The sequence below is a fragment of the Rhineura floridana genome, chromosome 2, assembly GCF_030035675.1.
Source record: "Rhineura floridana isolate rRhiFlo1 chromosome 2, rRhiFlo1.hap2, whole genome shotgun sequence".
Classification (NCBI taxonomy): Eukaryota; Metazoa; Chordata; class Lepidosauria; order Squamata; family Rhineuridae; genus Rhineura; species Rhineura floridana.
In genome coordinates this window covers 65,976,211-66,003,317 of record NC_084481.1, presented here as the reverse complement: position 1 = coordinate 66,003,317, position 27,107 = coordinate 65,976,211, and the positions used below count along the sequence as shown (strand labels likewise).

The following is a 27,107-nucleotide window of genomic DNA, read 5'->3' as shown; positions in this document are numbered from 1 at the left end:
GATTTGTCAAAGTAACAGCAATTGAGATAACCTAGGTGAGGTAAGACTTTCCTTTTTTTGTTCGTGGAGCTAGGGGGGAAGAAAATATAAATAGCTTATCTTTTTTTTTTTATTGCAAAAAGCTGACATGGAAAATGGCATTCTAAAGATTACAACGGGCGAGAGATTTCTGATTGAAGGAGATAAGAAATCTTTTTGATCTATGGTTGGGATTATTTTTCCTGATCTACTTTTTTTTGACGAATCTGCTCATTCTCTCTGCTACTAGCTATTTCGAGGCTGTGAACTAAAGCTGTTCTTACACTTTCAGGCAGATAAGAGATAAGGGCTGTCTAGCGTGTGACGTTTGTTGGAAAAATTAACTCCTTTGTAACTGGTTAAAGAAATAAGCTGCTCTTTGTTTGGGACATTGAAAATTGAAGGAGTTTTGTTCCTTTGGCTTTAAGAATGACAATTAAGAAGACCATGGATGTACAAGAAGGGACTTTATCTCTAGACATGTTTCAGAAAATAATGAATGGGATTAACTCAATAAAACAAGAACTGAGAAATAATAGACAAGCGTGGAGAATTGAATTTTACGAAATGAGACAGGAGCTGAAAGAAACTCAGGATTCTATGAGAAAGGAGAATAAAGATAGATCTGGAAAACAAAAAAAAGATGAAAGAGAAATTAAAGGCAAGGTTCAAACTAAGGAGACTGGCTTAATTATGGACATGAAAAAAGATTTGGATTTCCTGGCTGTGATGGATCCTGGAGACAAATATTACAGTTTGGAATTCAGCGCTGTCCCTGAAGGAATTGAAGAGATTGGAGATAAAGATATTATCGGTTCAAAAAAATTTTTGGACTGGAAGGATTTGATGGAACTTGAAATGGAGAAAGTTAACAGAATTAATCCCTGTCTTGTGTCAATGGAAAAACCTTCAAGAGATGTACTAGTGTATCATGTGGAAAAGAGGAACAGAGATGCGGCTTTGCAACAATACTTCAGTGATACGTTTGGATTTGATGGCAAGAAAATATCTGTGATGGAGGAAATTCCTATCAGACTTTTATTATATGACTATGACAGCAAGATTTTCGGGTGCGTAAAGATGGAAGATGGAAGATGGACCCAATATGGATAATGACAGAAGAGCTATTTAAAATCACTGGACTTAGTAGATTTGATGAGTTGGATTAATTGGCATGTTTATTTAGAAAAAAAAATTGATTGACATATATCTCAAGGATTGGAAACTTCTCTTTGACTTCTTGTGGAAGATTAAAATGATATGATGTTAATGAGATTTGAAACCAACTAAGATAACTGTTGGAGGAAGGTGATTTTATAATCTATTAAGAGATAGGTCTGTTACATATTATAGATTTATAGTTGAATTATAGTGTTTTGAAATTACTGGATTTAGTAGATTTGATGAGCTGGATTAATTGGCATGTTTATTTAGAAAAAAATTGATTGATATATATCTCAAGGATTGGAAACTTCTCTTTGACTTTTTGTGGAATATTAAAATGATATGATGTTAATGAGATTTGAAACCAACTAAGATAACTGCTGGAGGAAGGTGATTTTATAATCTATTAAGAGATAGGTTTGTTATATATTATAGATTTATAGCTGAACTATGACAAATCGGAAGTCAATATTTTTATATATATGTATTTTTTTAGTATTGTATTAGTTATTGATTTGTGTTGTTTTCTTTTTGTATTATTTTGGTTTTGAAAATTAGAATAAAAATTAATTGGAAAAAAAAAAAAGGATTTCATGCCTTGGGTGTGCTTGGTCTCTACAAAGCAGGATCAACGTTGGGGAGACTATAATTGGGGGTCAGCCTGACTACCCCCAAAAGAATGGTGATCACCACTGATGCAAGTCTGTTATGATAGAGAGCCCATCTGGTGTGCTCTCTGGTGTGATGCATAACTCGGTGTTTGGACTGCAAAGGAGTCCAGGAAGAGCACTGACTGGCCTATTTTCCAGTCTAGCAAGCAGACAAGTGAACAAGTGCATATTAAAGTTCACACTGGTGGCAAGATGGCTAGAGCACTTTCTGTGTGTGTGCCCACAGGTGAAGTTACTTCTAGCATAATATGGCAGATAAAGATTCAGAAAGTGGAGATCATTTTGATAGTGCCTCTCTGGCCCAAGGGACCTTAATACCCAGTGCTATTGCAAATGTTATCCAAGGCTCCCTAGAGGCTACCAGCCAGGCATTCTTTGCAGGGGCCAATTCTTCATCCATAAACTCACATCTTCCAACTGACTGTGGAGGCTGAGCAGCTCTGGGTAGGACACAGATGCAGATACACTTTTGGTGAAGTTCCATCAGTAAGGTCTATGGGAACACACAAAGCACCTTTTTGAGGTAATGTTTGGCTTTCCCCAGGTCTAGAGGATTTTCCTTTGAGCCTGGAGTTCCTGCAGTAGGGCCTGGATAAGAGTTGTAGCAATCATAAGTTGAGAATTGCAATCCTCAACTGTATTCTTGGCTGGGGGGGGAATTTTTTATTTCTAACCATCCTCATATTTACAGGTTTCTCAGGAGGGTAGCACTAATTAATCCTGTGGTAATGCACCAGTTTCCAGACTGGAACCTTAATGGGATCTTGAATGCTTTCACGGGTCCTCCTTTTGAGCCTATGGCTACAATTCCTCCTAGAGAGCTCACTTTTTAGTTGATGTTCCCTCAGGTAGAAGGACATCAGAACTCTGTCCTCCAACCTGGAGTTTTGTAACTTTTCATAGGGTGTTATGAAGCACTCCTAAAAACATCCAGCTTGTGCTATCATAGCCTGCACCTAAAATGAAGTTTCGATTTAGGCCTGGAGAGGTCTCAAGAGAGACTCTTGTAAATTCATTGTCTCCTTTGACTTCTAATGTCTGCCATTTCTCCCTTATCATTTGCAAATGTAAACGTAAATAAAGGGAGGGTGGAGCTCCCGCTCTGAGATTTGTGCCAGAGTCTGGTCACATCAAAGGGTATGATTTGTGGTGCACATCAACCCCTTACCCCAGGCTGAAAATCATGCCCTGTGACCCAATGCTGGCATGGATGGTGGAGCTCTAGCCCCAGTCTATAGATTCAGGCAGGGGCTCTTCTGAGCCCCAGGGGCTCTAGGGCCCATGCCTGACCTGGCTGCCCACTGGTGCCGGACCTGTACGCATGTCCTTGAGGATGCACATAGACCAGTTTGGCTATTGCATTTTTTTTTAAGGAACAGAAACCAAGATGATGTTCAGTCAATAGAAAGTAAAGAAAAGCCAAATCCGAGTTAAATATCCTGCACTATAGGATTCAGCCTTTGCCACAAAACATTGAACTCATCACATTATTTCATGAATGGCTGAATTCCCACTGCCAAAGTATGCCTGCTAATAATGTAGTAGCCCAGAACTTTTTTCCCTACAAATCAAACAATCTGAACAAAGTTCTTTAGTAAAAGAACTTGGTGGAGGCAAGCTGATTTGTTTCTGATGCAGCTAATGTGATGTTTGCAGCAAACCATTCATCCTGCTGTAATTTTTGATAGCAGCAAATGTATACATGTGATTTCATTTTAAAAAATTGTTTACTGATTTTACTTTTGTTTACTTTGGAGAATGGAATTATTCAGCCATTAATTAAATAATGTAATGTTCGCGCATTGTAGTATGATTTCATAATGCAGCAATCTTATTTTTACAAGAAAATGATGTGATTTACTACAAAGATGGATATATTCTTAAACCATAAATGCATTAATTCATTAATTCTTGATCATTCAGTATTGTGTATAAATTGATCATTTTTTAAAGGATGAATGTGAAACAAAATACTTCAGAGCACAGTGCCATTTCAACAATATACTGTAGGGGGAGGAATAAAAGTACATTCCAGTAAATCTTCAAATCTTCACACACACACACACACACACACACACAGAGAGAGAGAGAGAGAGAGAGAGAGAGAGAGAGTTACCATTGGAAACAATAAGAAACAAATTTGGACTCAGTTGCTGTGATCATTATAAGTTTGTAAATGAAAATATTATATTTTTGAAGAAATAGATATTTAATATATACAATAAAACAGCATATACAAATGGAGTAATAAAAATATTTACAAAACGATAATGGCTACCGCAGTCCAGGTTGCTTCCAGACAGAGGCTTAACATTAAAAACATGTCATTGAATCAATGATTAAATGGAAACTCCATGAAATAAGCTGCTGCTTTCTATTTTGGGTTCTGATTGTCCTAAAAATTTGGGGAGGCTGCCATATTCTGGCTGACGTGGAGTACCTACGAGAATCTCATGGGTACATTAGGCCTGTCTAGAGGCATTTAAACCCTGGCCATACTTATAGGGTATGATTAAACCGAAGCCTGTATTTGGTGTTCATCTTTAGTCGGGTGGGGTAGGATTTGTGCTTTTTATATTGTATGCTGAGCACTTTTAGTCAATTAATGTTTTTGTGTATTTAGATGTTGATGTATTTTAAAATTTCATTAGGTACGCTTTTATCATTGTAAGTTGCTTTAAATAAATAAATAGCACTGCTAGGACCTAGCAGCGTACTCTTCGAGTTGTCTATATCATGCAGGGAACTTAGTTCAGTTGAAAAGCTTCCCCTCCGCAGAGGTTAATCCCCCAGTACATTGGTGGGAGACTCTAGGAATAATGATGGGGACATGTTGGAGGAGACAGGACTAATGTGCACATCCCTATTCACCCCTTGTGCAATTATTATTGGGAGAGGAGGTGGGGAGAGAGAAAATGACCAAATAGGGCTAGATTTGACATTGTACAGTTGCAGCTTTACTAAACCCTTATTTGTCCATACCGCAGTGTTTAGGATCAAATCACAGATGTATAAAATAAAATGGTGTTCACTGTGTTCTGTTCAGTGCCTCTGAAATCCATATAATAAGCACATTAAATTTTACATTCCTTTCAATTGTGTGTTCTTTTATTCTGTCATACATTAATCTGACTGTGGTATAAAATACTTTGCTACTCTGTGTCCTCTAGATGAAGTTGTCAGCAATAATCTACAAGGCAAATGCCTTTTTAAACAAATTTCCATTTTGACATAAAATGCTAGTCTACCATACACTATGCATTTTTCTCCCTTCAGAGAGTTTAGGCAGAAGAGGGTATCTTACCTCAGGTTATTAGCCCTTCTTGAACACTAATTTACTGAGTGATGATGTCTTCTAAATCCATATTCATGGAGAATAAGATTTCATTGTCACAGGCACTTGTAGCAATTTACAAGCACAGTCCCTTCCAATAGCTTTGATGTCACATAATTGGTCTGACTGAACAACACAAAGCAAGGACATCAAGTGTTGGAGGGACTCCTCATGATAGCCTTTCCTCTACTGCAGGATACATAAGGGATTCCTATGAACTTTATGAAGTGGAGAAGAAGAAATGGGGTTCTAAATGCATCAGTGGTTTGTGGGCAGTCTCTTGTTCTTAGCACTGGATATTGACTATAGAAAACCCTCCGAATCCTAAGGAAATAAATGAGCCAGTCACCCAGATGCCTCTTTTTGACTCACTCAAGATATTGTTTATGGGGTTTGTGACATTCTGGGGCAGATGCGGGTTCTTCAGGATGGTTAGTGAAAATGAAGGATTGGTAAGAAAAGCAAGAAAGTATCCAATTTCTTGGTGGGTTGAAGGAGCTGGTAACAGGTGGGGTGGGGTAAAAAGTCCCTTGTGATGTTGAGGGCTGCCTGAACACTTATACCTGTTATAATAGGTAGCAGTTCCATCCAATAGGGGGAACTGCAGGGAGACTGCCATGGAGATCTGGAGGCTGAGCTCTAGCATAAAGGTCAGGTGGGAGGAGCCTGAGCAAGCACGGCAGATCTTGTAAGCATTCTCTTAATAAAGCGTTAGTTATAGCAAGCAGGTTTCTGTCTTCTCTCAGCAAAGAAAGCATTATTAAAACAATACCCCTGCCCAATCACTGAGTCTCCATTGGTGGTCCCCCATGGCTCAGATGCACAGCTCATAACAACTAGAAGCTGTGCATTCAGTGTTGTGGGCCCAAGCCTGTGGAACTCCCTCCCAAGTGAGATTAGACGGGCACCCTCCTTGCTGAATTTCAGGTGCATGACAAAGACTTTCTTATTCCAGTGGGCATTTTATGGTAGTGTTCAGGTTTGGTTTTATGATGATTTTATTGTTTTATTCTCTATGCTTTATTTTATGTTCACTGCTTAGAAATGCAAATGATTAAGCGGCATACAAACAGGTGAGGACAGATATGTTAATTGTTACAGGGATGTGCAAATGGCAAGGATCCATTATGAATGATAGCAGGAAGGATGTAGAACTGTCAGTTATGATGAGAGTAACAGCAGCTCATTTTTCAAAGGGTACACATATCTGAGGTACTTCTGTATTAAGTTTCCTTAGGCTAAGCATCTAGGCAAATGCCTTACAGAGAGCCAGGCCTATTTTTCCCAGCCTAGGGGACTGAATGCTAGGGACTGAAATGGACTTTCTGTATGCAAAACATGTTCTACCACTGAGCTACAGTCTTCTTCAATGTGAATTTCTGTTCACACAACCAGATTAGTGTGATCACTTGTAGACTGAGCAGCTCTGGACTTAATTTGGCTTGTGGAGGAGTCATGTGAATGTTTCACCAAGAGCATCTGAACTAGCTCTGCATGATCACATTATATAGCAATACTTGAGGCTACTTACATGGACAAGTTCCTTAATAATTTATCCTGAAGTAGTAATCATGGGTAGCTTCTTTTTTTCTTGTTCATTGTGGCACCTAGCTTTTTTAAAAAAAATCACAATCAGTTATTCATGAAGGCCATATTACTTATATTTTCTTTTAACTAGTGCGTTTGATATTGCCTGTCATTTGGCTAGTGTACAGTATAAAGTATTCCTCCTTAAACTACTGAGTGTCTTCCAATCATGATTGATTCCATATTGAATCTTAGCTTAATTTATTTATTTATTTTATTTATTTATTTATTAAATTTATATACCGCCCGACTAGCAATAGCTCTCTGGGCGGTGAACATAAAATAGCATAAAAATACAATGAATAACAAAATAATACTAAAATACAATCAACAATCCAATACAATAAACATTTTTAAAATTAAATCAGTGTAACTTAAAATGCTTCAGAGAATAGGAAGGTTTTGACCTGGCGCCGGAAGGAGAGCAGAGTCGGCGCCAGGCGTACTTCCTCGGGGAGACTGTTCCATAGTTCGGGGGCTACCACTGAGAAGGCCCTAGATCTTGTCATCACCCTCCGGGCCTCCCTGTGAGTTGGAACCCAGAGGAGGGCCTTCGTAGCAGAACGTAGTGCACGGGCCGGTTCATATCGGAAGAGGCGTTCCGCAAGGTATCGTGGTCCCGCACCGTATAAGGCTTAATGGTGATTTAAGGGTAATGTTGGAATGAAATATTGTTGGTGTAGACTTTAATTAGCATTTCAGAGGTGGGTGGGGTGAAAATCCCCCTGTGATGGTTGACCTGTTGGTATTTACTGTAAATAAGGTAATGTATATGTACTGATTCTGTATTAGATATATTATGGTAAGAAAAGTGGGAGGGGAGTAAGTGAGCAGAATGTTGGAGTGTGCTGGTAGAGTATAATTCTCTGAGGAGAAGTTATTGAGAAACATATATGAAGCATTATAAGAGCTGTTCTGAAATCATAAGCTTTTGAACAAAACAGCGTACTGAGCAAACGTGTTTTTATATTATATTAACATCTGTTCTTTAAACAAATGCTGTTTTATTTAACACACCTAGTTATTATCTGTGCTATAAAGAAAGTACCAAGTACAGAAAGAATTAGATGCCCGTATCTATGGTGGCGGTGAGAACCCAAGCAAGGTTACAGGCAGAGCTTGGAAAAGTTACTTTTTTGAACTACAACTCCCATCAGCCCCAGCCAGCATGGCGCTGGCTGGGGCTGATGGGAGTTGTAGTTCAAAAAAGTAACTTTTCCAAGCTCTGGTTACAGGGAAACAGTCCATAGCTGTGGTCTTTTGAGGTCATAAAGATCCTCAGGGGGGTTGAAGCTTCCCTGTATGCCCAGACATTGATAGCAAGGGCTGGGGAAATAGGTCAAAGATTCTATAAATGTATTGCTACTTTGGGGTGTGAATAATAAAGCAGGTCTTTACCTGATCAAGGCAGAGGGATAGTGGGGGGAGGGACATAATCTCCCCCGAGGTTGAATTAATATTTGGGAATGGCATGAAATCTCAGAACTTTCAGATGGGGGAACCTTTTCTATTAAAAAAAAAGGTGGTTGAGGGTTTTTTCTGCTCCTCTCTTCCCTCTCTGAAAAAAAGGTTTGTCACCATTTCAAGTGCATAGGTTGCCTTTAGCAGCCTGACAGTGTTCCCTTCTAATTTGGGACACAATGCCATGTTTGATGCTAATTTTTTGTTTGTCTACAGAAAGCAGGGTATAAACCTGAGTGGGCAGATTTGTGTGGAGCTCACATTGAATGGACTAAAGAGAAATCTAGCAAAAAGAATGTCTTCCAGGTAGGAGATGATTTATTATTGCCCTATCATTCTTTGACACTTGCATAATTAACAAACACAAAAGACAAACTTTCCATGTATAGTATAGAGTGTGCCAAGGCAAGGTTTGTACTTTGTTTGTTGAGGCAATTGGAAAGCATAACATTTTATTCAGTCTTTCCTGTTTTTTTTTTTCTGGCCTAAAGTGTCTTGATGATTGAATCAGCTAAAAACCCTTGAGAACCTGTTGATTTGCTGATTAATGTGCCATGTTCAATTTGTTTTTAAAAGTTGGTAGGTAATTTGTTTGGGGTTTAAGACTTGGATCCTTGACCTAATGAACTCCTGTACACATAACTTTTCACACGCTGCTTACATAAGCTAAACTCCCAACTAAGTGGAATTTGCCTGTTTATTTTTATTATTTCTCAAGGCTTTAATGACAGGTTCGTTCCAGAGCAAAAGAGGCATAGGGATTGGGAGGCAAAAGTAGCAACTCTGCATCTCTCAGAGCCAAATAAAAAAAGCTATGCATTTTCTACTGAATTCAGATAATTTTAATGAATGCAAGAAGTGATGCCTATAGGCTGCTCCTAAAGAAGTTGATTGCAGTGGTACTGACTTCCAAGTAACGATGATATGGATTGCAGCCTTGCAGCAGAATCCTATGCTCAGAAGTGAGACCTATTGAGTTCAATGGAACCTGCTCCAATGTACGTGTGTATAGGATTGCAACCTTAGTGATCAGGGTCAGCTCCAAGGGGTTCCTCCTCTGATGGTGAGCCCACTTATGATTCCTGGGAGCCCTGGGAGGCATATCCTGGTAGCAGATGGGCATCTTTGTTCCTCACAATGCTCTGGAAGCTAAGCTAGTCCAAGATACTTGTGTGTGTGTGTGTATTGGGGAAGGGGGGGAGATTATCACCACCACAAAAGCATGGTGTCAGTCCAAGAAGCCCACCATGTTTCTGTGGCACCAGCCATTTCTCTTCCACAGTGCCCCAGAACAACTCAATGTCCACAATATAGGCAGAATATCTTTTGTTTGGGCTTTTTGGGAGCCCATAGCAGGCATCGATAATGGATCCTCCCAGGATGCACAGATCAAACAGTGCTATATTGCTTCCTGGGACAGAGCTCCTTAAATACTCTGGTAGGGTTATAAGCTTATTATAGCAATATTACATTTATTGGGTTGATTAAAGAAACACATATTGATTAATTTCAATGAGGATTAGAGGTGAAGAGATGGGAGTGAAGGCTTGACATTGGATCACAAAGAAAGCAATGAATACTTTTCCCCACCACTGAATTCATCTACTTGATTTGGCACCTTCACATATACCTCTGTCATAATTGGGCTAGTCTTGACAGTAAGCACCTGTTAAGAAATCACTTGTTGAGAACATTGGATGCATTTCTCTACTCAATTTCCCAGTGATAGAAATCAATGGGATATACACTTGTATACCTGTTCATGGGATCTCAGACATTGTTTGTTTCTTTGAAGCTTCAACATTCAAAGCCATTGAGGTCTTCTGCCATACCCTGATGTATTTGTGGCCTTTCTTGTGAGTGTTTGTTTTTGTTGACAAAAGAGAGGTTGAAAGCAGAACTTTGTTTGAAGCCGCTTCACAGGACCCTAGAAGCGCATGGTGCAATTTGCAGCTAGATATCATTTTTGTCTCCCTGGCAAACTGACATGTTACAATAGGTCTTCATCAGAAGAGGAGCGAGTTAAAGAAGATTTACGTTCAATACACATGCTTTAAACATTTCCGCTAAGTGCTAGTTTGCTCTTTGGTGTTGAGCCTGAAATTTAAAGCTGTGGGGATTAAAAGGATTACAACATAATCTTAAATAATCCTAAATGTCATTTACAGAGAGATGGTTGTAATAACTAAATAAAACCATGTTAAGGGATGGCAGTGTTGTCAGTCAGCAACTGAAACTGTGCCTCCATTGCCCTATCATCCTCTCTCCTTTATCAGCTCCAATTTTGCATTGGATAGGTACATCTTGATGGGAGCTGCTGCTGAAGAAAGTAATGACAACGGAATGCTTTGCAATCAGTGCTAATATGGTTACCGAAGCATTAGTAACTAGATTCGTTTTGAAAAATCACCTGAAGGTTCAGTATTTTATGCTTGTGGCACACTTTCTACAGCTTATTTGTTCCTCCTATATCAGTCTTGCTGTTTGTTTCCCATAACATGAAAGTCAATCAGCCTCTTCTGAATTTAGCATTCTAATAAGACATTGGGGGAGAAAACTGCTCAACATGTTTCACTTTCGCATCAATTCACATGATGAATATCTAAGGCTACATCCACAGCAGACATTTATACCACTTGAAACAGTCATGACTACCCCCAAAGAATCCTAGGAAGTGCAGTTTATGAAGGGTGCTGAGAGTTGTTAGGAGACTGTTGTTCCCCTCACAGAGCTCCAATTCCCAGGGGAGAGGAGCTGGCTGTTAAACCACTCTGGCCATTGGAGCTCTGTCAGGGGAAAAGCAGTCTCCTAATAACCTGACAGGAGACAGCACTTGGTGGGTGGAGCTTCCAGTCTATGACTACCTAGTCCTGTTATCAAACTCAACCAGTTGCTACAGTATCTTGCTGAGATAACTGGACGACTCTCTGTGGTCCCAAATCCATACCTTGGACTCCTCCAAGGTGCTGGTGCCAGCATAAGCTTCTAACCTTCCCTTGCTTTGGGACATTGCCTTATTGGTGAACATCCTCATGGTTCACAACAGTTCCTCACTCTAAACAATTCATCAAGCAGAGCAGCTGCTCTACAGAAAGGGTCACTAACCTTTTTTGGACCAGAGGGCACACTTCACATTTTGAGGGAATGCTGTGGGCATCAGTCACAAAATAGCTGCCATAAGGGTGTGGCATAACACAAAATGGCTGCCATGGGGTGTGGCATAACACAAAATTAGAGAATAGTTATGATGAAGCTTTTTCCATAATTATATTTCCATGCTAGAAAAGGCTTGACCTGCTGAGGTTCTGTCTGCCATACAGCTGTTAAAGGCACAAAAACCCTGTTTCCCCCCCCCGAATACCAACTCTAAAACAAAGCCTAGGTTGCCATCCTGTACTCACTTACCTGGGAGTAAGTCCCATGAAACACAAAGAGACTTACTCCTTAGTAGACATGTATGCAATTATACTGTAAGTTAACTACACAGTGAAGTCTTAATAAGTCCCTGGACATTATTTATTTATTTATTTATTACATTTATATACTGCCCCATAGCCGAAGCTCTCTGAGCGGTTTACAGGAATTAAAAACATTAAAAACAAATATACAAATTTTAAAACACAAAAAAGAATTTAAAAACACAATTAAATTAAAAAAAACAAATTAAAAACAGCGGCTAAGCCTCTATGTTTTCACATTTGCTTGGGGAGGGGATTCTTTATTTATTCTTTATTTATTTATTAATTCTATTTCTATGCTACCTTTTGGCCAAAAGGTCCTCAAGACGGCTCACAAAAAAAACAAAAAAAACAAAATACACATCAAAAAAAGAATACAGTGCACAGGAATTAAAATAACAAAATATTAACATTGTTAAAAAAAAAAAAACAAGGTTCTTCACAGGCCTAAAGATAATATGTCCCAAAATGTAGTACTACCGCTTCAAGAAGTTTAGTCCTCAAACATTGAGCAGCTGTTGCAAAGGATTCGCTCATCAACATCATCGGATTCTTCCCCAAAATCATCATCCATAGACTTGAAGTAGAACTTGTAGTTGGACCGGTTGAGGAGCGCCTTGAAGTCGCCCAGCATCACCCACTCAGCTGGGATGGACAGCTTCATCAAGTACAGCGTCTCCTGGTCGTCCAGATGGTAGATGATCTTGGTCTCCGCCGCCGCCATGGCCGCCACTGCTCCCTGCGGTGGACTTCCCGGGCAAAAAGCTCCAGGCGCTGCTGGCCGAGCCCCAGCCTGTTTGTACAGAAGTCGCCTGTCCTGCCGGCAGCAGTGGCAGCAACACCTGCTTGCCTGCCCACCTTGCTTTCTTCGCTCGCTCAGTCCGGCGGCCTCTCAAGCCGGAGGGGGCTCCTGCGGGCCAGGCAGACCTCACGCTCCCCAATCTCTCACCCAATTTGTTCTCCAGCTGGGTCCCAGCGCTGCCTCAGGCAATTCAAGTGGATGCTCATGAGAGACACACTCAAGGGACCGGAGCTCACAGCAGTAGCGAAGGAAGTAGAGCTGCGAGAGCGACACGCGGATCTCCTTTATGTCCTGCACTAGATAGAAAGCTGGAAGGTTGCAAGCGAGGCCTATGTGGACTGCTGCTGCTGCTGCTGCTGTTTGGAGGCGCCTCCTCCTCCTCCTCCTTTGACATTTACCCATATTTATTGCGTAGTAGTATTTACAGAAAATAACTTCTAGGCACTACCTGATCCCAGGCAAAATGAGCCTAGGAAAAATGCATCCTGGTTGTTAGGGAAACAGAAAGGGTAAATACTGGAGATTCCAAAGACTAGCAAAAAGAGAGATGCAGGAAAGGTGCACTAAAAGGGAAGGCAAAACAGCAGCTCTTTAGGACCTCAGGGATTCCTTTCGCCTGGTATCCAAACAACTCACTTATTAATCACAGCTCTGACTTCACTCATTGGCTAATAACACTGACAGGCAGGAGCAGCCAGGCTGGCTTATTTCACAGAAATTGCTTGGAAGGGCACCTGCACATTTTGCTCCATAACTTACTTTCTAGGAAGGCTAGAGACTTTTTTAACCATGAAAGCACAGGTTTTGGGCTACCTGATAGGGGCACCACTGAAGGTCTTCACTGATGACAGGTTGGCGACCCCCTGCTATAGAGTCTTCAGTGACTTCTTACCTTGCCTCCCATCTTCTGGACTGTTGCCTTTTGAAACCTGAACATCTGCCTGATTACATACTGCGTAGCTGCTTCCACTTCTGTTGGGTTTTGTTTGCTGCTCTGGACCTTGCCTTTTGCTATCCTGGGCTACTGTACATACTCATCTGTGGTTCTTCCACTGATTACCTGACCCTACAGGATCCTGGGAAAGTTACTCAATCAGAGTTAGGATGGGTTTTTGCAAAAACCAGAACAAGTGGAAAGAGGTATGAATCCTAATAATGAACAATGGAGTGATTGGGTTGTGAAGTATAAAATGGGTGTGTGATTAGAAACCCTGAGACAATTCAAATGTTAATTACTCCCACTATAGACTTCTGAAAAATGCTTCTGAGTCATAGCACTTTCTGTAACACAAAGTAACATTTGCATTGATCCTATTATGGGAGTCAGCCTAATCACATGGAATATCACCTCCATCAGAGCTAGTTGCTACCAGGGACATGGAACGTTGCAATGGATACATTCCTTGCCAGTTGAGGTTTTCAGTTGAATCAGCTATATTAGTCTTATGTACTAATAAGTTTTTGGGTACTGAAATGAGCTGGCATGTACAGTTATATTATTTGCTCTTCCTTAGACTATGCACCATCTCTTTGATTCCAAATTGGCACTTCCAGGATAAAATTTTTAGCATCCACCAGGCCTTACACTCCAGCGTTATAGCAGGTGAATCAAGCGAGGTATCCAGAGCACAGCCTTGTCCTGATTTCTTGGATGAGTTTCAGTTGATACAGCTTGAGGATGTTGACAAGGTGCTTGGACAGGTTTGTGCAACCACTTCTGTGCTGTATCCTTGCCCTTCTTGGCTAATAAAAGCTAGCAGGGATGAAACAGCCGGCTGGGCCAGGGAAGTGATTAATGCCTCCCTGCGAGAGGGGGTGGTCCCTGGCTGCCTGAAAGAGGCAGTTGTGAGACCACTCCTGAAGAGGCCCTCTCTGGACCCAGAAAATCTTAATAACTATAGGCCAGTAGCAAATCTTTCATTCCTGCGCAAGGTCCTTGAATGAGTGCTGGCAGGCCAGCTCCAGACACTCTTGGATGAGACCGATTATCTGGATCCATTTCAGTCGGGTCTCAGGTCTGGTTTTGGCACAGAAACAGTCTTGGTGGCCCTGTATGATGACCTCTGTTGGGAGAGAGGCAGGGGGAGGGTGACTCTGTTGATTCTCCTTGATCTCTCAGCAGCTTTCCATACCATTGACCATGGTATCCTTCTGGGAAGACTGGCTGAGTTGGGAGTGGGAGGGACTGCATGGTGGTGGTTCCTACTTGGCGGGTCGGCTCCAGAAGGTGGTGCTTGGGGAACAATGCTCGGCACCCTGGACTCTCCAGTATGGGGTTCCACAGGGGTCAGTTCTGTCCCCCATGCTGTTCAACATCCACATGAAACCGTTGGGAATGGCACCGGGTGAGTTTTTCAATCTATCCCAGACCCCGGCCAACTTTGTTTAAGTTTTCAGTAAGAGATCAGAGGGCAGAATCTATTGCATACGGTCTGGCAAAAGCTCCTTTTGCTTCCAGCTTCAATCACTCTCCCCTGATGAAAAGGGAGGCAGCGTGTAGTTTAATCTTGCAAATAGAAGATTTATAGTGACTATGGCCTTGAAGATCTGCCCAGCATTTGTTTAACAGAACGGCTTGTATTTGAAATCTCAGACTCACTCGCTGCCCTGTTGGACGCTAAATACAGTAAAAGAGGCTTATAACAATCCATTCAAACATAACCAAGCCGCTTCTTGGTAATTTTTGCCGACGAAGTGCAGCCACTCATGGAAAGCCCCCCATAAGCTGATATTTCCGGAGGAATGACTCAGGGTGGCGGGGCTGGGCTGAGTCAAACTACAACATCTTAATGCCTCTGACAAGGAAAGCCAGGAAAGCACTGGGAGCTTTATCCACATTTGAATGCTTGCCTCTGCGGAAAGTTACGAGGAGGAGGAAGATGCAGGCTGCAAGTTCCCCCTCCCATCAGGCAACAGACATGGCCTTCAGGGCCTGTGGAGGCCAATCAAAAATCACTCACTTTTTTACTGCTCTCCCACATAAGCGGCCAGATGTGGACATTAATCAAGCGCCTATTTCCCCTCTAGACTGGTCTTTCTCCCTTAAGGGCATTACTCAGGGGAATTCGGGGGAATCTTCAGCCTTAAGTTTGGCCGCTGAAATTGCTTTGGTTGAGAATCATTGTGCAAAAAGCACAACACAACCATTAGGAAGATGCCTAGAGATGTCACTGCCCGCTAAGCACAAGGAACCCCCTGATGTCCTGGCAGAGCGGGTTGCCCCTGATGTTCCATCACAGTCACGTGCCTTAGAGCCAGAGGCCACCCCAATGGAGCCTACATCGATAAGTCCCCTACCTGAAAAGGCCCCTGAAATGAAGGAAAATTTTAGTGTACAGTCGGAGTTACAGCAGCAAGACAACCTACCAGATTCTTCTGGGTCGGGCCTTCCACTAGCAGGATGGCTATTCATGTTGGCAACAGAGTTGGAGCATGTGAACACCTTTTTGAGTGAATGCATTCAGCTCCTAACAACTTTAGTTGAGCTGCACCAAAAATCCACCGCTCCTCTCCCGATTGCCAAACCGCTTTCTACTCAAAATCACACGCAGCTAGCTCCTTCCCTCGTGATCAAGACCTGCCCTTTGAATGTCAAGACCTCCTGAAAGTGCAGGCGGCCGCCAATCAACGTGAAAAAGAGTAAAAATTTGAAAACTCAAAAATTGGCGCGAGGTAACAAAATGAATTTTAAGAAATTGTTCGATTTGATGGACCAATTATCAACAGCGAGGGCAAAACAAAAAGAAGTGGAGCCTCCATCTCGAAAGAAGTCTACTAAGACAATTCTCCCAATTCAACAAGAGGATTATAATAAGCACTGGTCCCCTACTACTTCTCCGGCCTCTCATAGAACTGTCCCTGCCAGCGTGACGGATCTTTATATTCCTTATCAAGATCCGTGGCATGATGCTCTCCTCAGGGAACATGCAAGCCAGACACAGACGACAAAACCCAAGACCTCGAAATGGGACCTAGTATTGAACCAACGTAAGGTGGTCTTTGTAAACTACCCCAAACCCAGCTCAAGACGCACACAAATTTCATCTCGTGGAAACTTTAAAGGGTTTCTCTACAATACCCCTTGTTATAAATGATATTGAGCAGGTTGAATACCTGTACTACAATGGCAGCAGTGCCCGCGCCGTGGCCACTTTTTCATCTCGGACAATGACTAGTTCTATTCTGCATAAGAAGGAGGACCTGGCTAATCAAGGTGTAGTTCCAACAAGATACTTTGAAAACAGGGCCCCACCGGTGGACCTTATGCCCTGCTCTTGCTCTCATAATAAGTATTCCCAGGATGAGGTCCAGCTAAGACAAGGATTGTTAATCGATCTGGACGCATCGGAGCTGTGCAACAGGAGGGGAGTTACTGAGACAGTTACCCACATAGGGAAATTGGAAGTACAGACACGAGAGGGGAGCCAACCTGTTGGGTGGTCTAACGACCCCTTTGACAAAGAGGAAAAAATGCTGTTACATTCCTTTGGTTCTCTTTCATCCAGAGGTCGGAATGAAATTTTAAGTAGACTTGAACAGTTAAAGCTGCAGCTTGTCAGTATCCATGCGCAGGCCCCCTTGATTCTATCTTTAGCTCCGCTTAGAAGCCCTAGAGAAACAGAGGAGGTGGAAGTGATAACACACAAGGGGGAAACTCCAATTGCAACCCAAGGGCATATAGCGGATCAGGCGAGCCATTGGGCCCAACCGTGGTAATGCCCCCCATGATAGGGATACCTGATACAGTAAAGGTTATTAGAGTTAATAGTATCTCTCCCAATTCTTGGCTTAAAATGAGGTTTCTGGAAGAGAACGAAATGGGCACCCTAGAATGCCCTGATGGTACTATCAGACCTCCTCACCTTTCCCATCTGGCCCCTGTAGAGGTAAAGGCACTCAGCTCCCAGAACCTGCCAGCCATTGATGGTGAGAATGTCAGCGTCCCTAGGACCCATGGCGGCCAAGTTACGGCCGCAGTGGGGAAAGGATTGTCTGCCCTTGCCATCGACTCTTTACACCCTGTAGCGAATGGCTGTGTTTGTACCTCTGGGGATGCCGACATAATCTGTCCAGACTGACAACTATCGATCCTATCATGGAACATCATGGGCTGGGCCAATAAACTCCGGGAGGCGGACCTGAGCCCATTTCTTAAAGAGTTTAAGATACTTTGTCTCCAGGAAACGTGGATATCCCAAGAAAACCCATTGCTCCTCAGTGGTTTTCGTGCTTTCTCCACCCCTGCGGTCAAGCATAAAGCTAAAGGCCGGGGTAGTGGCGGCCTTAGTATTCTTCTCTCTGTAGATCTACCGGTAGAGATCCAATCTTTAAACACGAACTGTGTCCAGTATGTTCAGTGTCTGAGGCTAACGGGAAACTTTACAGGTCCTCTTATTATCATAAATGTGTATTTCCCCCCTGCCATAGCTAGGATGGTAGGCCCGGGCTGTATTTGGGACCAATTATCAGAATATTTGACACAACTGGAGTGTCAGTTTCCCTTTTCCAGAATGATTGTGTGTGGTGATTTTCATGCAAGGGTGGGGGGCATTGGGTTGGAGTCGGGGGGCACCTCAAACCAGGGCCCCTGTACTTATGCTCCCCTGAGTGACAGGGTGTCTCAAGACCAAGTGTCTAACAAACAGGGCCGAAGGTTAGTGGATCTTTTGCAGTTGCACCATCTGGAATGTTTGCATGGCCCTTCTGTGGATGTGACCAGAGGAGCTTTTACCTACCTAACCAGCAGGGGTGCCAGTGTAATAGATTTTGTCTTTGTATCTAGTGCTCTGCTTCCAGATGTGTGTAGGTTTGATGTTGTGAATAGGACCGAAAGTGACCATTTCCCCCTCTTGACATTGTTAAGGCTCTTGCAACCTATCTCCCAGCCTCCTCCACTAAATCTTGAGGGCATTCAAGTTGCAGAACGGAGAGTATGCTGGTCCACTGCTTTACACTCGTCCGTTACACATCTCTTGGCCAGCAGTGCTCTCCACTCCCTTAGACAAGAAATATTAGACCCGGAGATAGACGCCTTGAAGCCATACCAACTTATTCTGTCCCTCCTTAGACCCATGCTGACCCAGAAAAAACAATTTACGACCTCTTGGCTCTCGGGTAACAGATGGTTCGATTATGAATGTAAATGTGCTAAGAGACGGTTGGCGAACTATGCCCGGAGGGCAATAAGAAATCCGGAAAAATTTATACATGCCCACCTTGTGCTTCTGCGATCTGCATACAAGCTACTGTTAAAATGGAAAAAGGACTTGTATGCGAAATCGCAATGGCAACAATTAGACCAAGCAGTGGCGGATAGAAATGAACATCAGTTCTGGGACTTGGTGGCAAAAGGGATGCGAACTCCCAGACATCTAATCACTGGCCAAATACCTGCCACTGTCTGGCACGAGCATTACAGCAAACTTTATGTGTCCCCAGTTACAGACATCGAGACCAGCCTCCCGCTAGAGGAGTCTAACCTGCCACAATGGCCCCCGGTTACTGTGAATCAAGTAAAATCGCTTATAACTGCCCTGAGTCCAGGCAAAGCGCCGGGTGAGGACATGTTGCCACCAGAAATTTTCAAAAACTTTCCTGAGTGGTGGGCTCCTATTCTGGCCAAACTGTTTACCCAACTTAACACCACCGGTATTTTTCCGGCGGGATGGAAACAAAGTATTGTCATACCCATTTACAAAAAGGGGGAGAGGTTTGATCCTAATAATTACCGGCCAATCAGCCTCCTGGATATCGGCGCTAAGCTCTACAGCAAATATTTATTGCTTAAAATAGAAGAGTGGGAAGTAGCCAACCAAGTCATCTGCCCTGAACAAGCTGGTTTTCGAAAAGGGCAAAGTACCACCGATCACTGCCTCACACTCTATTTCATAGCTAGACAGAGTGTGCTTGGTCCCACGAAACACCTTTATGTTGCTTTTGTGGACCTCGCAGCTGCCTTCGATTCCATAGACAGACCAGTGATGTGGGCTAAACTTGCCAAAACTAATATCGATAGGCGGCTTCTGTTTCTTATAAAGGAACTATATTCCAACACCAACGCAAAAATAAGAGTAGGAAATTCCGGCTCCCTAACCGATCCCATCCCTGTTAATAAGGGGGTAAAACAGGGGTGCCTGTTAGCCCCAATTGTTCTTAATCTGTATCTTAATAATATAGCTACAGAATTAGCAGGCCCAGACTTCCCCCCCCTTCACTGGGGAATAGGAAAGTATTGATGCTCCTCTATGCGGATGATATGGTCCTATTATCCATCACCCGCAAAGGTTTAAGGCGTTTACTGGCGAGCCTAAATGTCTATTGTACAAAAGAAAAACTTCAGATTAATTACTCTAAAACCAAGGTAATGGTTTTTGGGAAAAGGCACAGCAATCTTAAGTGGTCAATTGGAGGGCACCCAATTGATCAATGTCGGGTATTTAAATATTTGGGTATCCATTTCCAGGATACCCTCTCCTGGAAAAAGCATATTGAACTCACCAAAGCCACCGCATTAAGATCATGCGGAGCCATTCTCAATTTTTACAGGACAGCAGGTGGCAATCTTATTGCCCCAGCACTAAAAGTTTTTCAGAGTAAGGCTCTCGCACAGATCTTGTATGGGGCAGCAGTCTGGGGCTGGGAGGATTCTTATCTCTCCAACCTTGAGGCTATCCAAAATAACTTTCTAAAAAAACTCTTGCGTTTAACTATTGGTACTCCGGCAACGCTACTTTGAGCAGAGACCGGATTACCTCCAGTCAGAGCTCGTGTCCACTGTGCCCTTCTTACTTTCTGGGGATCTATAAAAAATGCACCAGTGAATCTAATATTGAAATCCTGCTATGAACTGGCCTCAAAGGATAAGTTCTGGCTATCCAGACTTTCTAGTTTTTATCAATTGTATCATATGCCAGCCCAGGCTTCAAATCTGCCCAAAAGAGCGAGGTTGCGGGAGACAATTTTCCTGCATTGTTTCTGGATAGATAGATTGGCGATTATTAATGCTAAATTCTCCAAGTGGTACAGAGAACTAAACAGGATCATCTGCAAGCAAGGTACCTGACCTACCCCATATCAATAAATTTAAGACAAGCTTTCACAGCACTCAGGTTTCAGACAATGCCGACCGCAGTCCTGTCAGGCCGTTACCTTCAGCTCCCATGGGACCAGCAGTTGTGTATTTGTGGAACAGTGGTGGTTGAGGATCTGCCCCATTATTTGCTGGAGTGTCCTTTGTACTCTCACCCTCGGATTAAATTCCTGAGTGGTCTGCTGTCTCAGCAGGGAGCTTACCAGGTTCCTCATATCATTTCCTTCCTTCTATCTGACAAAGATTATATGGTCACATATAGGGTTGCCCACTTCGCCCTGGCGGCACAAAAGCTCCGAGCTAAGCGTGTTGCAGAGCTGGCATGTAATTGATCAACAGAGTGGGTGAATAATTGCCCGGGGATTGTTTAATGGTAAACAATATGTATATAGCTTCCTGTCTGGCCATCCATGGGCCCTGATGAACCATTTTATGCATTTTATGGATCTTATGTATATTACGTATTAGGTATTTTATCTTGGGATTTTAATATGTGTGTTGGTGTTGTAACTGGCCTATGGCCATGCAATAAAGATTTGTACTTTAATGAAACTGTTGGGTGCGGTCATCTGGAGCTTTGGAGTGTGTTGCCATCAGTATGCTGATGACACACAGCTCTATTTCTCCTTTTCATCTTCTTCAGGTGAGGCTGTCAATGTGCTGAACCGGTGCCTGGCTGTGACAATGGACTGGATGAGGGCTAATAAACTGAGGCTCAATCCAGACAAGACTGAGATGCTGCTAGTGGGTGATTCTTCTGACTGGATGGTGGATGTCCAACCTGTCCTGGATGGGGTTGCACTCCTCCTGAAGGAGTAGGTTCATAGCTTGGGGGTTCTCCTAGAACCATCTCTGTCACTTGAGGCTCAGGTAGCCTCAGTGGCACGGAGTGCTTTCTACCAACTTTGGTTGGTGGCCCAGCTGCACCCCTATCTGGACAGGGATAACCTGGCTTCAGTTGTCCATGCTCTGGTGACCTCCAAGTTAGATTACTGCAATGCACTCTATGTGGGGCTGCCTTTGAAGACGGTTTGGAAGCTGCAGCTTGTGCAAAATGCAGTGGCCAGATTGGTAAGAGGGACCAGATAGTTTGAACATATAAAACTGATTCTGGCCCGCTTGCATTGGCTGCCTGTATGTTTCCGAGCTCGATTCAAGGTGCTGGTTGTAATCTATAAAGCCTTACGTAGCTTAGGACCACAATACCTGATGGAATGCCTCTCCCGACATGAACCCACCCGTACACTATGCTCCACATCAAAGGCCCTCCTCCGGGTGCCTACTTCTCAGTGGTGGTCCCCAAATTATGAAATGATGTTTTTGACAAGGTGCACCTGGCACCAACACTGTTATCTTTTTGGCGCCAGGTCAAGACTTTCCTCTTCTCCCAGGCATTTTAGCATGTGTTTTTAAATTGCTTTTTTAAAAAATGTGTTTTTAAATTTGTATATTTGTTTTTAATGTTTTTAATTGTTGTAAACTGCCCAGAGAGCTTCGGCTATGGGAAGGTATATAAATGAAATAAATAAATAAATAAATTGCCTCAACTGCTTCTGCCCATTTAACCATTCTTCAGTGACAAATGGGAAATGGCCGGAAACACAGCTTCTCAGATATCTCCCTGGATGTAAGTGGGCCTGTCACTGGCTTGCCTAAGACACATTTTCATTTGCTTTGCACCTGAGAAAGAGGACATTTGGGTCCAAAATGCTTTTGACTTATTTAGTACATGTGAAAGCTAATGAATGTATTCATACCATCTGTCTGTTCATCAGGGTGACATAAATAGAAAACAATCTGACAGCTTCAGTTAGGGTAGGATAAAAGGCAGACAAATGACAAAAGCAATTGATTAGCTTTAAGAAATATATAATAATAGGGCTGGAGAACATAAAAGATACAGCAAAGGGAAATGATGTTCACTGTGCTTAAGAACCTCAACCCAGCTGTGGTTAATGATAGTGACATTTTCCAGAACTTTTCAAAACTTTGTGCAGTCAGTACTTAATGCCAATCGACACAGTTAGCAATGGAACACATTTAGAGCCTTGGTTTGCATGCATGATAATAGCAGAATATAAGAGGACAATATTGCTGTATTGATGACTGGATTAGTGTTCCTCATACTGAAAAAATGGGAAAGGGCAATGATGGAATAAGACTTTGAGATCTGAGAAACAAATGTTTTTGTTATCTGTACAGGACTGACTGGGCATCAGTTTTGGAGATCCTCCAAGTTTCAGTTTGCAATTGGGTTTAAGAGGAAAATGTTTTCAGTCCTTCTCCCCTCCACCCACTCTAAGGAGATATACGTGGGTGCCAATCATGAGGGATATAGTTCACTTGTTGGTACTGGTTGATGGCACTCATGGGTGCTATGCATGCGCATTTCTGCTGTCATCCATGATGGTGGCAGGGGCATCAGCACCTTAGGGAAACCTCAGCCGCCATCTTGGTTAATGGCACCCTCAAAAGAAGTCAGCAGAGAAAGGTAGGTGGAGCGAGGGAATGGTGGGAGGCTCAGAAGCTCCACGGATCACAGAAGGGGAGCAGAGGGCCCCCTCAGGGGTCCTTGTAGCCCCAGGAGCCCTCTGCCAGTGCCCCACCTAGCCGCCCTTTGGAGGCAGCCCTGAAAATAACATCATTGTTAAAGTTCCTTCTACTGATGTTTTCCTTCTTTATATATACATGGTGGGCTCTGCCACTGCCTCTTGCCCACCTGCTCCCTCCTTTGCCCCCTCCCCACTTAGTTTTATTTGAGTGGAGGAGAGGGTGGCAGAAAGAGGGAGGCCTGGCATGGTGGTGCTAATGGTGGCAGCAGGAGGAGCTGAAAGGAGAGGGGACTGGAAATCAAGCCCTATGAGGAGAGAATGAAAGAACTGGGCATGTTTACTCTTGAGAAGAGAAGACTGAGGGGATATAGCACTCTTCAAGTACTTGAAAGTTTGGCACACAGAGGAGAGTCAGGATCTCTTCTTGATCATTCCAGAGTGCAGGACATGGAATAATGGGCTCAAGTTGCAGGAAGCCCAATTTCCACTGAACACTTAAAAAACTTCCTAACTGTTACAGCGGTACGACAATGGAACCAATTACCTATTGAGGTAGTGGGTTCTCTGACACTGGAGGCATTCAAGAGGCAGCTGGACAGGCACCTTTCGGGTATGCTTTCACCTGGATTCCTGCATGGAGCAGGGGTTGAACTCGATGGCCTTATAGGCCTCTTCCAACTCTATTGTTCTATGATTCTATGAGAGGCAAATGTCTGTGTGAGATCACAAATAGGATTTGTGTGGGGGAAAAGAATGAGAATCTTTCTCCCTGCTACTTCCTAAACAACAAGCTAGAAAGGAGAGAAGGGGGGAAGGAGAAAGGAGAGAGCATCACTTGGATTACTCAAGTGGACAGGACGGTGGCAGAGAGAGAAACCAGGCATTGTGGTGGTAGTAGCAGGGGGGGTGTTGAAAGGAAAGGAGAGACAACGTGTGTGAGAGAGATCAGAAATAATATGTGGTGGTGGAGAAGGAATGAGAATCTTTCTCCCTGATGCTTCCTAAACAATGAACTGGAAAGGAGAGTGAGACAGACAGAGTGGAAAAGGAGGAAGCAGAAAGCATTGCTTGGATTACGTGAGTGGAGAGGAGGGTGGGGGAGAGAGAGAGAGAAACTCTGCACGGGACATGGGGGTGGGAGGAAGTGAAACAGATGCACTGACTATAAATGACAGCTGTAATGCCTGTGAGTTAGAATCATCACCTCATTGACAGTTGTCAGTGATAACAATGTTGTCATCTTGGGTGAGTTTTTCTTTTTTAAAAAATCCTGTGTTGGGAAAAGCAGTGGGAGTTCACAGCAAGCAAGATTAGTGTGCAAAGACAGCGAACATGCGAACTACAGGGAAGTCTGGTGCCAAATCCGACTTTAGTGAAATTCTCCCTCCATCCCTGCCAATCACTATGTTGTCGCATTTTATAAGTGACTGGACCATTTGAAAAAAGAATTAAGACAGCTTTTCAATGTCTCAAGCCTGCAGTCTGACAAAAGAAAGAAAAGTTTGGGGTTACTTCCAGAGTATCAGCCATGAACTAGCCCTGCAGGCTTCCTGAAGGAGAGCATCCCAAAGAGAGAAGGCCACCGCCAAAAAGGTCCAATTCCAGGGACAGGGAACCTGTGGCCCTCCAGATGTTGTTGGGCGACAGTTCCCATCATCCCTGACCATTGCCCATGCCCTTGTCTTTTTCTCAATGTATAAAATGAGCTAGGCCAGGGGTTCCCAAATTGTGGTCTGCAAGCTTTATTCAGGTGGTCTTTGGCATGTCTGTGGATTTGTGATTGAAGAAGGGGGTGGCACATCTATCGCATTAAATAGTCATATCGATTTTTAACTGTATATGTATTGCTTATTTTATTTAATATATTGTATTTTATTATATTACAATTTGAATTCTATGGAATTCAAATTGCAGTACAATAAAATACAATATGTAATAAAGAAAAGGAGCAATAGAAATACAATTAGAAATAATACAGCACCTAGCACAGTGCATTACAATTGCTACAACAGGCAGAAAAAATCATAAAATGGTCCACCAAGATCCTCAGCAATTTTAAAGTGGTCCATGTGTGGGGGGAGGGAGGTTTGGAAACCACTGAGCGAGACTATGTAAAAAAAACCCTTTCATCCACTGCTATTAGACAAATACAAATCTAGCTGTCTGTCTAAATATATTTACAAAGTTGAAGGTTCCACTTTTGTCTGCATTTGTGTGGAAATGTGTATGTAGGAAATGATGTGATTCACGTTGTTGGTTTTCTTGACAGCTACACTGCAGCTTTCATAGCTGCAGATGTTATTTGTCCATCAGAAAGGAAAATATTTCTTTTGAGCTGGAGGCATTTCTGTGTTGCTAAAATTAAGCCTAACAATGTTTAATGCGTAGTGTACACATGAAGTAATAATTTTGCCAGGGACAGAAGCACAGAAGAGCAGTGAGGCCCACGCAACTCGATGGGTTTCAGGATAAAATCAACATTGGATTTTCTTCTACCGTGTAAAAGAGAGATCCCAGTTACCCAGCCATGTCATTTTAAAAACCCAGCTTCCCAACGCTGCTGCTGCTGCTGCTGCTGCTGCTTCTTCTTCTTCTTCAAAAATCACATTCCTCATGTTTGAAAAGTAATTATTAATTTGCAGTTTTATTAATGTATCTTGGAATCGAATGGAACTATCTTACTGCATTATTCATAAAACACATTGCTGCCATCTGGTGGTCAGTAGCCATTTCAGCACTTATTTCCTTGGACAGTTTAGGTTTGCAGCTTTGAGGTTATGGTCTTCAAGAAATAAACTTTGGAAAGAAAGTTTCACTGGAAACATTACACTTAAAAAAAACACTTTTAAATAAATGTGGTTAAGATTGAGATGCCAGTCTATGCAATATTTTCCAAAAGAGGGGTTTCTCTAGTGATATTTTAGTGTAACAATAAAAATAAAATTGTACATATAGCAGGCTTTCACAACTTGTAATCACCCAAGACAAAACAGCCCAACAGCCATGTCTTGTGGCCTGTCAGGTTTTAAATTCTACCTTAGGCACATAGTCCTATGCAGGCAATAGGAGGCTTGCCAAGTCTCTGGCATGCAACTGTATGGGACTGCATTCCGCTTGGTGGGTCTCAACTTGAACTGGACACACACACTCTTTATATTTGATTAAAGTACACAGATTTTTGATTAAATAAATACAGCATAACATTTTGTAAATTTGAAAATAGCATGCACATGCAAGAGGTATAGAAATAGCTCTTTATTTTGCATTCCTGTGTCATCCAAGAGGGATTAAATCCTTCACTGATGCTCTAATGAGTTGGGGCTATTTTTTATTATCAAAAGGCTTTTTTTACAGGTGCAACAAACAGTAATCATTATAGCACAGTGGGGAGCAGAGCCTGGCTGGCAGTCCGGAGTCTGTGAGTTCAAATCCCCGCTCATGTCTCTTGGGTGTCAAGGGCCAGCTAAAGATCACCCCTACAGTGAGTGGCTCAGGGGTTACATGCCCTGCCACCTGTGCAGCTGTGGGCAAGCTGCATAGACCCAAGGAGCCCAGTTGCCCCCCAGCTGGCAGTTGTGGGTAAGGAAGGGGCTCGCTTGTTCAGCTGTGCCAAGCTGAGCAGGCCCTAGCCAGCTGGGGAGGACTAGCCTGAGAGGGAGGCAATGGTAAACCCCCTCTGAATACCGCTTACCATGAAAACCCTATTCATAGGGCAGCTATAAGTTGGGATCCACTTGAAGGCAGTCCATGCAGCTGGAGTTTGAAGCTGTTTTGAAATGTATAAGGGAATAAACAGCTGCCAACTTGCCCTGTTTGAAAAAGTTAGTAATATTAACACCTTTTCAAGCTGGTTGTTTAATGAGGTAACATCTGATTTCATAGAGAGGGTTACAGTCATTGGGGTTTTGTGAAGTAGTGTAGTAGTTTTTCTAATTTAAAATAACTTGCAGCTGTGGGAAATGCAACCAAAT

At 42.8% G+C, this 27,107-nt stretch overlaps 1 protein-coding gene across 5 annotated transcripts in view; it reads left to right on the top strand.

The window, feature by feature from the left end:
• The window catches only part of ARHGAP15 (Rho GTPase activating protein 15), a 681,588-nt gene that overhangs the window by 97,635 nt on the left and 556,846 nt on the right, over positions 1 to 27,107 (top strand). For all 5 annotated transcript variants that reach the window (XR_009760509.1, XR_009760510.1, XR_009760511.1 and 2 more), the window contains exon 6: positions 8,452 to 8,541. Coding sequence is in view for 2 of the 5 variants with exons in the window: in XM_061608868.1 (XP_061464852.1) it covers positions 8,452 to 8,541 (90 nt within the window). In the remaining 3 variants the exon portion in view is untranslated. The remainder of the gene's footprint in view (positions 1 to 8,451; positions 8,542 to 27,107) is intronic.